This window comes from Mirounga leonina, unplaced genomic scaffold (genome assembly GCF_011800145.1).
Source record: "Mirounga leonina isolate KUSES-001 unplaced genomic scaffold, KU_Mleo_1.0 Mir_95, whole genome shotgun sequence".
Taxonomy (NCBI): Eukaryota; Metazoa; Chordata; class Mammalia; order Carnivora; family Phocidae; genus Mirounga; species Mirounga leonina.
Genome location: NW_023270865.1, coordinates 13,134,830 through 13,150,209, shown reverse-complemented (window position 1 = coordinate 13,150,209; position 15,380 = coordinate 13,134,830). Strand labels below are relative to the sequence as shown.

General features: G+C 40.7%; 1 protein-coding gene across 1 annotated transcript in view; it reads left to right on the top strand.

Annotated features, from left to right (window-relative positions):
- MYO10 (myosin X) overlaps window positions 1-15,380 on the top strand; it is a 212,680-nt gene that overhangs the window by 110,852 nt on the left and 86,448 nt on the right. Inside the window, exons 5-9 of the mRNA XM_034998745.1 lie at window positions 5,830-5,964; window positions 7,663-7,787; window positions 8,257-8,270; window positions 8,388-8,472; window positions 9,145-9,248. Of these exons, the coding sequence (XP_034854636.1) occupies window positions 5,830-5,964; window positions 7,663-7,787; window positions 8,257-8,270; window positions 8,388-8,472; window positions 9,145-9,248 (463 nt within the window). The remainder of the gene's footprint in view (window positions 1-5,829; window positions 5,965-7,662; window positions 7,788-8,256; window positions 8,271-8,387; window positions 8,473-9,144; window positions 9,249-15,380) is intronic.

Sequence of the window (15,380 nt, the reverse complement as noted above, 5' to 3'; positions counted from 1 at the left end):
CGTACGTGTTCCGTCATAGTCTCCATATTACCAAGCAGGTGACGCAACTCTGACACTCCCTGCCCAGACCTGATATCAGATCCCACAGGTGAAGGGCTCCATCCTACAAGACTGCCCCCTCCACGTCCCCCCCCCCCCCCCCCCAACTTCAGACACCAATCACAAGTCCAAGTTGTTACCTGTGCTTCTGATGGACGGGCCATAGATTGGAGGTTCCGGCTGACCCGCTCCACACACACACTTCGATGAATTTGCTAGAATGGCTCACAGAACTCAGGAAAGCAGTTTACTTACAGATGACAGGTTTATTATAAAAGGATATAACTCAGGAAGAGCTGGGAGAGATGTATAGGGCAAGATATAGGGAAAGGGCCCTCAGCTTCCCTCCATGTGTTCACCAACCCGGGAGCTTTCTCAGCGGCACCTCCCACCCCCGTCCTTTTGGAATTCTATGTGGGCTTCATTACATAGGCATGATTGATTGCATCATTGACTCTTGGTATTGAATTCAATTTCCAGCCCCTTTCCCCTCCCCAAAGGTCAGTGTGGGGGGGAAGGAATTGAAAGTCCCAACCTTCTAATTCTGTGGCTGGTTCCCCTGGCAAGCAGCCGCCAACAGGAGCTTTCCAAAAGTCACCTCGTTAACATAACAAATTATGTCTTTATTGCTGTCATCATTTAGGAAATAATGCGGGTGTTAGGAGCTCTGTGTCAGAAAGGAAGATGAAGACTCAATATATATTTCTTATTATTCATAATCACAATATCACACACCTATGACATGTATATCATACGTTACATCTGTCATTATAGTGATGGGTAACTTGAAAATGTCAGGGGTTGTGACTCATGATCTTCCTCACCACCCCACTCCCCTATTTAACTAGTTCCTGAGCACCTGGGTGGTTCAGTCAGTCATGATCTCAGGGTCCTGATCTCAGGCTTGTGAGATAGAGCCCTGCGCTCAGCGTGAAGTCTGCTTGGGATTCTCGCCTCTTCTCCCTCTGCCCCTTCCACTCATGCACGTGCTCTCTTGCATGCACACTCTCTTTCTCTCTCAAATGAATAATAAATCTTATAAATAAATGAAAGAACTAGTCCCATACTTAACTAGAGAACTAGTGGCCTCGCACTGGGACCCCAGCATCATCCCTGCATTTCCCCGGACTTCAGCCATGCAAGCTGCTTTTCCTTCCTCCAAGGCATGGAGCAGTGTCCCCCTGCTGACTCTACCCCCTCTCCCTTCAGTTTTCACCCAGTTAACTCCTGTGCATGTTTTCACGCTTTGGTCTAAATGTCAGCCCCTCTTATCCCCTCCCCACAAAAAGGTCTTTACTGAACCTTTACCCTCCATCTAAATCATGAGTTCTCTTATCCGCTAGGGTACCTGTGACTCTTTGTTTGAGATCTTTGTGCTTCTAGATCATAGACAGACTGACCGTCCCATTTTATACATCAATGCTTTAACAGCCCTTAGTGCAGCCTGACACATAGTAGGCTCACAGATGTTTAAGGAGGGAAGGGGTATCTGCAGAGATGCTCTTTCTCCATTGCTTCGAAGATTACATTGGTTTGACCTTCAGTAAATTGTTTTCATGGGGAACATTAAAGTCGCAGGCAGGAGTAGGAGGAGGAGGGGGAAGGGAGGAAGAGGAGGGTTACGTGGAAGTGTATGGCCTGCAGAGTCCTGCTACCTTGACATCCGGCATATTTCTGGGTTTTAACAATGTGTGAGTTATTTAATTATCTTTAGCCTTTGCCTTGTTCATGTAATAGTTCCACGGCCCCATGATAGTCACCACTTCTTACCCCCTGGAGCCGTCCTATCTGAATTGTGTGGAAACTGCTTTCAGGAGTAGTGCTTCCCAAACCTGGCTTCATAGTAGAATCCTCTGGACAATTTTTAAAAATACTGACGAGGAAGTTCTACCCCTATAGGTTCAGATTAGAAACATATTAGGTGATTCTAATGTGCAGCCAAGTTTGAGAATTGTTGCAGAGTGTCTGTGTTTTTGTTTTTGTTTCAAGTTTTAATTCTGTATCCAAAAAAGATGTACTTAAACACTGTGCTTGGGGCCCCTGGGTGGCTCAGTCGGTTAAGCGTCCACCTTTGTTTCAGGTCATGATCCCAGGGATCGAGCCCCGCATTGGGCTCCCTGCTCAGCAGGGAGTCTGCTTCTCCCTCTCCCCCTTCTCTCTCTCACTAACTCTCTCTCTCTCTCTCTCAAATAAATAAATAAAATCTTTAAAAAAAAGTAACCAACAATGAAGACAGGAATCAACTGAATAGCCAAATATAATACAGTGAAATATCAATTTAAGTTGATAATGGATTTGAGCTTGGTACCTCCTTTGTTGGTTTAAAAATCAAAGATAAACTATAACAGCATGTCAAAAGTAACCCATAATCTCATAGTAAACAGCAAACCAATTCTATTTTTGAGTTCTAGAAATTTTTAAAAACAAGCATTAAATAGGGGTGCCTGGGTGGCTCGCTAAGTTAAGTGTCTGCCTTCGGCTCAGGTCATGATCTCATGATGCGGGGTGGGGCTCCCTGATGCTCAGCGGAGAGTCTGCTTCTCCTGCTCCCTCTGCCACTCCCCCTGCTTATGCTCTCTTTCTCTGTCAAATAAATAAAATCTTCAACAAAAAAAAAAAAGATGCTTGAAGACAGTATGATAGATACAGTGAGAAAAAATGGCTGCAGATCACTGTAGATCGATATCCATGGCCGGCTCATGGCAGTGAGAGTCCCAGATTTTCTTCTCCTTGACCAAGTCTTGCTGGTTTGGAGTTTGAACAGTATATGCTCTGCGATTGTGTCTTTGCCATGTTCTATTTATTAAGGTAGGCTAATTGCTGTAACAAACAACCCCCCAAAATCTCAGGGGCATAACACAGGAATGCTTTACTTTTTGCTTATTTTGCAGCCCCACAGGGAAGGCGAGAGACTTGACTTTATTCCACATGTCATTTTGTTTATAGAGCTGTGCCAGCCCAGAGGGCGCCCAGATGGCAGGCTTGGATTTCGAGCCCAGATTACCATGAAGAAGGCAGTTTTTCACCCACCAGACGTAGAAGTACCCTATATCTCATGCTCCGTATATATCTCAACTGCCCTTCTGTTCAAACAGGCCACGTTCAGTCCCTGTTATCCACTGACTGCTTTCAGAGAGGTTGACACGTTTTCCACTTCCTTGTGCTGGAGGATAAAGAAGTGGGTTTGGGAAACACGTAACCTTATTTCTGCTTCACATGTTTTTTAACTAGAGAATTTAGCCCTTTAAGTTCTGTTTGTTTTACCATAATTGAATCAACAACAACTGGCTAGATGTATGTACTTTTTTAAATATCAAGAATTGGAGTACCTGGGTGGCTCAGTCGATTAAGCATCTGCCTTCAGCTCAGGTCATGATCCCAGGGTCCTGGGATCAGGTCCTGCGTCTGGCTCCCTGCTTGGTGGGGAGCCTGCTTCTCCCTCTACCCCTCTCCCCTGCTTGTTCTTTCTCTCTCTCTCTCTCTGTCTCTATCAAATAAATAAATCTTAAAAAAAAAAAAGTTATCTAAATCTCTTCCTGCAGTTTTTTCTTAGTTTATGTTACTCATTCACTGCATCCTTGTTGAATGCCCCCTGGGTGCCAGTGATGTGAGGGAGATGAATACGTGTGCTAAACTCTGTACTAGGAAGATTCTGGTTGCTGACAACAGAAAACCCAACCGAAGTTGTTCTAACTCTGATAACACAGGGCAGAGCGGTTTCAGGTCTGTGAATTCAGCCACTCCTGCTAGGCCTTCTCTGATTTTCTTGGCTTTTGCTTTATTATCTCAAGATAGGTATGGATTCCCAGGGATTGGTTGTCTGCAACAAGGGGGACATTTCTGCCTGGTGTCTCTTGTGTGTGCGCAAAGCTTCCCAGGAGCCCTGAGCTTGCTTGACGTGGAGTCTCTTGGGCTGCAGTCCTCACACCTTCCCATGGCCAACCTTGTCACTTGCAGAGGGGAATGGAATGACTGAGATTAGCCTAGCCCGGTGTAGATTCCCAGTGGGCCTGCAGCGCCCAGCCAGACAGGGCTGGTGTCATCTCTCAGCCCCTTCCTCTCCTTTGTTACATGTGGTTAATCATTTACCAGGTTTTCAGCAAAATTCCTCTTTCATAACTTCCCAGATCGTGACCTTCACCAAGGGCAGCTTTTTTAGGACTAAGTGGAGCTCATCTGTGTATCTTGCCCATTTAGCAATTATTAAGGTGCTACCTTGATTTATCATTGGCATTGCTGTTCTGTTACACTTTTTTTTTTTTTTTTAAGACTTATTTAGAGAGAGTGTGCGTGGGTGAGCAGGGGTAGGGGCAGAGGGAGAAGGAGAGAGAGAATCTCAGGCAGACTCCACACTGAGTATGGAGCCCGATGTGAGGCTCCATCTCATGACCTTGAGATTATGACCTGAGCCAAAATCAAGAGTCAGGCTCTTAACTGAGCCACCCAGGTGCCCCTGTCCCTGCAGCTTTAGTTTACTTCTCTTTTAAGTTCCCTGCCTTTTACTACTTCCGTTCTCCCCACGATACCGAGAATGGTGTCTTACACAAAATTGAGTTTCTCTTTCCAAATCTGTGACCTCCGTGCCTTCTTGTCCACGTCCGGCACCAGACAATACTTGCTCTCCTGGGGCCCCGTGCTCCTTCCAGAACATGACCTCCAGAGCCATGTTCTTCCCAGGCCACCTTGATGAGCTCAGTCTTCGCCTTCTGTCTCCGGTTGCCTCTGAGCCATCAAACCCAATCCTCTCCGCTTTCCTTCTCCAGCACCTCTGATCTCAGTGCCGCTGGCCTAGCCAGAATCCCGCCCCCTAGTGGTCTTCCCAAGCTCATCTGGCTCTTGTGCCCAAATCCTTCCCTTTCTCTTTTTGTGGCTCATGTTTGCCAGTCTGTTCAGGTGAGACTTGAACCTGGTTTACTTCTCTCACTGGCCTCCCCTCCCCCTGCACGTCTTTGTTCACTTTCCCTCAACTGTCACTGAAGCATGATCTCTGCAGGATGTCAGACCTGGTGTTACATTCTGGACATGGAGGCTTAGTCGCTGCCTCCCTCCGAGGATTAGTATGGAATAAAATGTTTCCGTGTGGTGGGTCGAGGACCTGTGGGGTCATTCCCTTGTCCCCTCAATCATATTTACGAATAATTGCATTTTTTTTTTTTTAAAGATTTTATTTACTTATTTGACAGGGAGAGAACACAAGCAGGGTAAGTGGGAGAGAGAGAAGCAGGCCTCTCACCGAGCAGGGAGCCCGATGCGGGGCTGGATCCCAGGACCCTGGGATCATGACCTGAGCCGAAGGCAGATGCTTAACGACTGAGCCACCCAGGCGCCCCGAATAATTGCATTTTTAAGCCTATTTGCCTGCTTTCCGTTTCCCAGAACGATGCTGTTAGTATGCTCGTTCCTTTAACAAGTATTTACCAAGTGCTTCTCAGCAGCCGGGCCCTGTGGAGATGTCTGGATACTCTAGCGAACAAAACAAAGATCCCTGTCTGTGCCAGGCTTCCCTCGCATGGAAGCCATGTCCATCCTCTCAACTTAGTGAAGGTGATTCTGTTGACCTCTGACATCCCAGAGGCTTTCATAATAGCAGAAAGGGTGTGGCCAGAAGGAGAACTTGCTTTTAGCGCCCTTTAACTTGACCCGCGGGACAGGCATTTCGACCTCTGTTTTCCCACCTTTCAAATGGAGTGATGTTGGTCAAACTGGGTTTCTTTTCTTTTTTTTTTTCTTTTTCTTTTCTTTTTCTTTTCTTTTTCTAATTTGAACAAGCTTGTGCATTTTGTTTTTCAGCGGTGAAAGTGGGGCAGGTAAAACCGAAAGCACCAAATTGATCCTCAAGTTTTTATCAGTCATCAGTCAGCAGTCTTCGGAATTGTCCTTGAAGGAGAAGACATCCTGTGTTGAACAAGCTATTCTTGAAAGCAGGTATTTCTTTGTCATGCTCCTTATTTCCGATGAATAGGATTCACTGTCCTCCCTGGGTGGCTCATTTAAGGACAAGTTATAATTAGTTGGTCTATTTTCTCTTTTTACAATTCCTCAAAGGAAAAGTCCCAACATGGACACAGCAATTTCTAACAACCTGAGCGACCATTCCTGGTCCCCACCCCACCCCCCACCCTAGGCCCCTACTGCGCCAGGTTTGAATTGGTGAGTGAGTGATTCCGAGGAATATTCTGCAGCCTCCTCTAACTAGTGATCCCTTGACTCACTTTTCGGAGGCCTTGTTATGAGCAGAAATTTCAGCCTCTGGCCACTGTGTAACAGAGACCTTAGCACAGAGATGAGGGAGCCTCTGCTGGTCTTCCAGCCCTTTGGAGGCACCATGTTGGCAAGATGGCATTTTTTTTAAAGCCTCACACGTGGCAGAAGATCAGTGGTACATCTGATGGCAGTGAGCCTCAGAACTTTGAAAGAGGGCTGTGTGGTGAGGTATCATCTGAATTCTTAATTTGAGTATGTATTGGCCCGATGTCGGATTTGCGCCTTATAAGATTTTAGAACCAGTGAAGACCTTATAGATCTTGTTATTTAGAATTTAGTCTAGAAGTCAGCAGACTGCAGCCAGATGCCCATAACCTGTAGCCTGGTTTTGTTTTAGCATTCATACACTTTTTTCAATTGTCATGAAATATATATAACATAAAATTTATAATTTTAAGCATTTTTTTCAGTGTACACCTTAGTGTCATTAAGTACATTCACTGTGGTGCCACCATTGCAAACCATCCATCTGCAGAACTTTGTCATCTTTCTGCAGCCTGTTTTTGTAAATAAAGTTTTATTGGAACACAGACACGCTCATTTGTTTATATATTGTTTACAGCTGCGTTTAAGCTACAGTGGCAGAGCCGAGGGGGTTGTAACCGAGAACACATGGCCCACAAAGCCTAAAATCTCTATTATCCGGTTCTTTGCAGAAAACTTTGCCACCCCCTGATTTGTCTGACCCCGTCTTACAGTTGGGGAAGACCCAAAGACATTACTTATAAATGAGTTGCCCTAGACAACAAACGGGTGAAATTCCCAGGACTGGGACTTCTTCAGTTGCTGAAATTTAAGTGGGGTCTTTTTCTGTGCAATCCCTGGCTTGTGTATATAAGCCCAGGCTAATTCGCACAAGGACAAGCCACTGTGGTCGCCTGAACTCTGCAGCATCCTGTGCCTGCCCACCGAGCCCTAAGAGCTCTCATCCGAAGTGGATGTGCATTATAAACCCATTTCAGGAAGCGCTTTGAAAGTGTGGCCCTTCTGTAAACAAACATAGTCACCATAGGTCCTTTTGATTTCAGATTTTTCTTGCAATTATATATTTTGACATTTGTGAGGAACGCTCTTGCTGATTTTAGATCTCCCCTAATTAACACTCACTGCTGTCCTCACTTTTTTTTTATTAATTTTTTTATTGACGTATAACAACATACAGTATCCTATTAGCTTCAGGTATACATCATAGGGATGAGCTATTTTTGCACATTATGAAATGACCCCCACAATAAGTCTAGCGACCATCTGTCACCCTACATAGTGATTACAATGTTATTGATATATCTCCCCTGCTGAAATTGACATCTCATGGCTTAGGTATTTTATAACTGGAGGTTGTCCTCATGTCTTCCACAGCCCCATCATGGAAGCTTTCGGCAATGCCAAGACCGTGTACAACAACAACTCCAGTCGCTTCGGGAAGTTCGTTCAGCTGCACATCTGCCAGAAGGGAAATATTCAGGGCGGGAGAATTGTAGATTGTATCCTGTTTCATTTCGGTCTTGTCTTTAGTATTTGACTCTCTAAGTACAATCTGCTCTTGGTTATCGTAAGGACAGGCAATGTGAAACATTTCGGTTATTGCTTAATATTACTGTGTTTGACCTATTAACTATCCTGGGAGATAACCGTTTTCCTTTTGGAAAATTCTGCTATCATGTTCGTAATCTGGAAAATCGGATTCATCATCAAGCATCAAGTGTCTGTTGTTTGAGATCAATTTCGTCAAATAGTTTGGCACCTCCTAGGACACCATGTGTCCTGTTTGAAATTGGATTTAGATGAACTAGTCTATGCTTTGTTGGCTCATCTCTTGGCACTGGAAGTCACAATGTCAAAGGAACAGGGATTTGCAATTATTTGGGTGACAAAGAATAGAAAATTAAAGCCTAATTGAACATGTCATATCCTGGTTTTGTTCCTTGACTGGCCATTGCTTTTCACATGAAGATTTATTAGAAAAAGTAAGTAAACATGATTTAATTCACATTTTCTTCGGTAATAATTATTTTCGGCAATTGTTGGTTTGTGTTAATTAAATGGAGGAAACATCTCAGATGAAATCTGCTTTATCCCCACAGAACCGAGTAGTAAGGCAAAACCCCGGGGAAAGGAATTATCACATATTCTATGCACTGCTGGCAGGGCTACAACACGAACAGAGAGGTGAGTGAATGGGACACTGGCACAGAAGTGTATGGATTAGCAACTGGTTTTCCCTTGAAAAGTCGTCAGGAAGACATCTGTTTGGGTTTTGTTGGTATTCCATCAATGGAAACGAAATGTATGAGAATACCGAAAGATGTTGAGTCCATTTTAGAGCCAACTAATGTAGAGGGAAGATCATCAGTAGAGAAATGTTAAATTTTTTGTTTTGGGGATCTTGGTACTTTTCTAATTTATAGGCTATTTATGAAAAAAAAAAATGTATGATGCATATTGTAACTGGTTTACTTCTAAACCATACCCAAAGAAAGCTAATTTCTAAACATTTGATATTTAAGGGAAAATAAAACAGGATCCTTATCAGTTTTTCAAGAACATTTTCTATCGTGCCATCTCGTTTAATTAAATCCTTTATTTTTATTTTTATTTATTGAGCTTTTTTTTAGCATAATCAAGAGTTGGAGGCTTAACCTACTGAGCCCTAATTAAATCCTTTTTATTTTCTCTAAATGATGATTAAGAGAGAATCTTTTTTTTTATATTAATAGGAGACTATTAGCATAGAATTATTTATATACTTTATTTTTTTTAAGTTACAAAGTGAGAACTCTTTTGGATTCTGTCTTATCCTGGCCAAATACTGATTTTATGATTTTCTTTGTCTTTTTGCAGAAGAATTTTATTTATCTGTGCCAGAAAACTATCACTATTTGAGTCAGTCTGGATGTATAGAAGACAAGACAATCAGTGACCAGGAATCCTTTAGGGAAGTGATTGTAAGTTACTTTCTTATTTTACCTTTATTAAGAGTGACAACCCCCTAAAAAAAAAAAAAAAGCGACATTTCATTTCCTGTTTCAAAAAAATTTTTTTTTTTTTGTGAATGGACCTTCAACTCTATGGTCAACTAATCTTCAACAAAGCAGGAAAGAATGTCAAAAAAATTTTTTTAATGAAAATAGAAGTAATTACATTTGCACTGCTGTACTGAGAATAGGTACTTTCTTTTTGTTCCAAGTCATGATAAAGAATGTTCCAGACTGGAAGAGAATCCTCTTTCTTTAGAAGGTGGAGGAATATCTGTGGCATTCAGGCCAGATGGGGAGTTGACTTGGAACTGTATTAAAAAAAATATAGGCTTGCCACTGGAACATGCCAGTCTTTCTTTTTTGAGCTATTTATTTATTTATTTATTTATTTATACATACATACAGTTTCTACAGCTAAAACCAAATCTGTCAACCATTAGACCAGGTGACTATTAGGATCTTGTCTGAGTCTCTTGGCCTGGTTCTGACAACCAATTCTGACCACAAGAACAGTAGTCACAACTCTGCAGTGTCAATACATGTGGTCTCTTACAGTTTTCTGTTATCACGAGAACTTTGTTATAAGGTGACAACATTTAGGAACCCTGGTCATCGAGCTTTATTAATAGCCCCATCCGATTGAGAACGGCCAGTAGATTTTGCCAATGCAGTCTTCGTTCCTTTGCCAGAGTCATTACTATAACAGTTGGATACGGTGGATCTAGGGTTGATTCATCATCATAAATGCAACTGATACTGAGCGCTTGTTATATGGGCTCAAATGGGCCAACTCTCTCATTGTGCTTAACAACACTGTGACGGTAGGAACCCTGGTTGGCTACACTCTGCAACTCAGAGAGGTTGGTGTCCAGCTTAACCACACACAGTACTAGGTAGAGCCGGTGCGGAAAGAGTCTACCTCCAAATCCCAGACTCTAACCCACAAGGCAGGCAGGTGGTACCAGCTTCTGGTACAGCCCAGATTTGTCAGTCAGGTTCTTTTCTTTATAGTTGTCAACAGTTCTCTATTCAATATCCCCATTTATTCTTGCAGATTGTTTGTAAAAATGCCTTGTGGAATAAAATCAGGGTCTTTTTTTTTAAGTGGATATATATCATACATCATTTTCCACATCTTAAATTGAAATTAAGGACAGGATTGGCTATAATATGATCCTCTTCCCCTCTGTCTCCCCTTTATTCTGTCATTTATAATGCAGAGGGGTTTCTCTTGCCAAATCTCCTTCCTTGAAACTGTTAACAGAAAAGCCCCTGTTGACAGCACCTTTTGCTGTGTACCCTGGACAGCATGAGAATTGGCCTTGAGCGTTGGATTTTATGAAATGTTTAACTATTTTAAATTTTCTTTCCCAATTTTATTTTGCCCCTGGAATTCTATTATTACTCAGACTTTCTCTCTTCTCAATTCGTTTAGTATTGTCTTTGTCTTTACTGTGTGTTAGAATAAATATGAAAACTCATTTTTGATGAAAAGGGCAAAGGAGGACAGGATTTTTTTTTCCTTTTTTTTTTTTTTTCTTGAAGCTGGAGAACAATGCTTTGTGATAGAAGGACGTTGTTTGTGGCAGGAGACCGACTCCTAATTGTCCAAAAAGCAGCAGGTCTTCTACTCATTAGCTTGCCTGGCCACTAGAGTGCACTGAGCATCGGGTCCTCCCCTTGTCCTGAGAGCCCCGGAGAAGTTACTCTGCTGGCTTTCCTCTGCTTTCCTCTTGGGCCTTCATTTTCTGTTTCAGAATTGTTTGTGCCTTTTGCTAGCCTACAGATAGACTTTTAGGGCTCGCCCTGCTTTCATTGATTGCTAGCTTTTATTATTAAATTGAAAGAGTAGGTTTTAGCATTTAAAATCTCATCTTAACATTGAAAAGGTATCATTGAGAAAGGAAGAAAATTTGTACATGAAATTGATATAGACAACAAGCTTACAAGTTTAAATTATTTAAATATTTACTTTGTGATTACTTTTTGGTGTCAACCTATTAGAAATGACAATGAAAACCTAGCTGCTATCTATTAAAATCAGGAACGTGTAGTTTTTTATTATTATTTAACTTTCTGGAAGTTCTAAGTAATACAGTCAGAAAAGAAAAAATGTGCACCTTTTCAGAAAGGAGGAAAAACACTCTTTTCTATAAAAAGTAAGATTTTTTCTCCATTTTTTTTCTCCCTTTACCTTAACCTGCAAGAACCACAAATAGAGGATTAGCTTAAATAATTTGTTAAAGCCATAAAATCAGGTCCATTAGAGCAAGCAAAACATATGTTCAAATATATTTAATTATATGGGAAAACTTGCTTATTTTATAATTGAGGAAGATAAGCTGCAACACTCATTGATAATCCTTTTATTTAAAACATTTTATGTATAATTTACGATAATTGATATAGTAATTATATGCAGAAAAAAGGCTGGGACAAAAAATAAACCAATTATGTTATCTCATGAGGCAGAATTCTAGGATTTTATCATTCTGTGTTATCATATATTTACAGTGACTATATCGGCTTTAATGATTATATAATTATGATTACATTCCTAAAATTGCAACTTCTACAATCAAAAGTATCCTGTCGATACCAGCCAGCCCGTTGTTCTGCCTTATGCAGTACTCTGTAACCAGGAGTGACACAGGACTGGTGAGAAAGAGACACTGAACTCTTCAGGCCGAAGTCGGTTTTATATATTCAACATGTTTGAGCACCTGCTATGTGCCAGGCACTGTTCTAGGCACCAAGGAGATTGCAGTAAATAAGCTACGTATAACCCTGGTATTCTGCTGAAGAAGGAAAAAAGATCGAATCAGCTGCTTTTAATGTAATTTGTCTCTCAGTATTTTCCTCCAAAATCAAATACCACTTAAATTTGTATCTTCATATTTCAGTTTCATAAAGCTGCTTTCCCCAGAGGTTTTGGGATCAAAGGGAGGGAAGGGACCACATTCCATTAAGGCTGAAGGATATTTGTTTGCAGAATATGTTGAAATGTTCATAGAAATTATTTCTGTGAATTATGTATGCAAATGTCATTTTTAGCTGCTGAAAAAATGAGTCTTTTTATCAACTTCAATGTCAGTATACTCTTGTATATGTCTTCTAAGAATTTTGCTTATTTTATTAAGAATTTGCTTTCTGTGTTTTTAGAGTTCATTATTGCCACCACTTGACATTAATATAAATAAGTGCCTGTTAAGTACCCCAGGCAGCTTTAGAGGACCTGGTTTTTCCTGGTGCAGACTCTGTGAATATATGCTAAATTTTATAGCCATGTTTTTATGCAGCCTTTCAAGTTGCCCTAGAAATTTCAAGTCAATAGGAGCAACTAATTTATCTGCATTTGACCCACCAGAATGGTGGCTGATAAAAAGTGTGTGTTAAGTAGCAGGAGTCTTTGGGTGATAATCTGTTCAGATTCTCTTACTCCACAAATGTTGAATGTTTATAGCCTTCCTGGCTGTGGACCAGGACTGGGGTTTCTGGACCTTATCAGCCTTACTGGGTATATCCATGGGTTTTTAATGGTATGAGCCCTTGTGTATGTATGCATAAATTCATTCCACATGAGTCAGATTTTATTAAGACTTAAAGGGCGGACTTTAAACCTCAGTTTTGCCAAGCATGGAAACATCAGTCTCTTTCGGTGGTGGTGAACTTGGCAGCATAAGCAAATTTTATATTATAAAGTAACAGAATATTGCCTATCATCACATTGCATAATAAATTATTATCAGATTGCTTACTTGCAATTTACTATACCCAGAATAGCCTCCCCTTCCACTGTTTCAGTGACACCATTTGTTCATCTGTGGTCCCTTTGCCTTAAATGGCACCTCTACACCTCACAGCCAACTGCCTGAGACCCTAAGCAGATGTACCTTCTGGCAGTAAAGCACCTGAAATTTGCCCCTCCTTTCTATTACTTTCTAGTGCCATGAGCCTGGCCTCCTTTGGTCCTTCACGATTGGGACCAGATCCCATATTTGTCATCCCTCTTCTTCCCCCACTGCCCACCCTCACTTTCCCAAACACCTATTTTTTTTTATGTGCTTAATAAGGACTTTATTGAAAATATTTTAACTTTGTGCCAGTTTTATTATAACTAAATTGCTGTTTAGTGCTTCTGAACTATACGGAGAATTTCCCAGCCTGTTTTTTAAGTCTTGCAGCCATATCGTTGAGAAAATAAGGTAATGATAATAAGCTTTAAAGTGGCTACTCTTGCCGAAGCGGGGTGGAGATTGCAACTGGAGAGACTGTAAACAGGACAGTAGGGCACAGTAAGTAGAGGCTCTTAACTGGCAGTTCCAGCACGCATGCCCACGCTGCTGCCAACTGGGGGCAGCCATTAAATTACCCCGCAGTATGATTAATGCAATTACTAATCTCCACGCTCCTAATTCACTTGGAGTTAGATTGAAAGTAGTCAAATTTATTAACACAGTAAGCACGTTTTATTTGCTTTCCATCTCCGTATATGACTTCGGTATGTATTTTAAGAACTTAGCCAAGAATATTTTCACCGGGCGTCTCTTGGTATTTTTCATGTGATAACTTGACATTTTCTGCTACAGCAAACTTATTTTTTTGGTCTTATTTCCTTTTAGTGTTTATAAAGTCCAGGTAGTTGACTTAAACAGTAAAGGATTTCATTTCTATGACCTAAGAATTTTTTATAAGGTAGTGTTGAATATGCCTTATAAGAGGAAAACTTTAATCATAGAGAGGGAAAGTATTAACTTTTGTACAGTGTAGGTGCTTTATAATTATTTTGCTGTTTGATTTGGTCCTTACTGCTATTTTAAGGGTCTTGAGAATAAGAAATTATTCTGTATTAACTACCTTTCTTTACTTTTAACTTTTAGAATAGGTAAATTTGACTATTTTTCCATATGGTTTTTTTAATTGATAAGCACTCGACTAATAGTTCTTATTCTTTGTGTCAATTTCTGCTTGCACCAATGAAATGAGTCTTTAAACACCTGATTAAATAATTCATGGTGTTTTTATTATTTGTAATCAGATTTATTGAAAGGCAGTGTACATATAATAAAACGCTACCGTTTAAAGTATACATTTTAATGGATTTTTAATTTACTCACCCATGTACCCACAACCACAATCAAAATAAAGGGTGATTCTTTTTTTTTCTTAGTAAAGCCTCTGTTTATTGTTTTTTTTTTAATTTTTTATTGTTATGTTAATCACCATACATTACATCATTAGTTTTTGATGTAGTGTTCCATGATTCATTGTTTGTGTATAACACCCAGTGCTCCATTCAATACGTGCCCTCTTTAATACCCATCACCGGGCTAACCCATCCCCCCACCCCCTCCCCTCTAGAACCCTCAGTTTGTTTCTCAGAGTCCATAGTCTCTCATGGTTTGCGCCCTGAAGGATGATTCTTTACTCCAAAAGTTCCTTGGCCCTTCCCAGCCACCCTACTTCTGGGAAACCACTTATCTGTTTTCAGGCATAAATCAGTAGATTTGTCTCTTCTAGAGGTTCTTGTAAGTGAAATCATATAGAGGGTATTCTCCTGTCTAGCTCCTTTTACTCATTACATCATACATAACACAGTTCATTCCTTTTTCTAGTGAGTGGTATTCCATTGAATAGGCAGCAATTTGTTTATCCATTCACCCATTAATATTGTAAAAATATTGTACTGTTATTATAAAAATATTGTACTGTTATTGTAAAAATATTGTCAAAACATTAAAAGACATGATGGAACATAATGTTTGTGAGTTTACCAACACTAACATTGCAACTATTTTCAATACAGTATATTTACTTCCCAGCGTGGTTTTCTTTACGGGGTACTTGGCTGGCTCATTTGGTAGAGCATCTGACTGTTGATCTTGAGTTTGTTAAGTTCGAGTCCCACATTGAGTGTAGAGATTACTTTAAAAAAAAAAAGTTGCAAAAATATAATTTTTAAAAAATTTACTGATAATGTGGTTTTATTTTTTTTAAGTAATTTCTATACCCACCCTGGGGCTTGAACTCATCACCCCAAGATTAAGAGTCCCATGCTTTAGCGACCAGCCAGGCACCCCACAAAAATATAATTTTAAA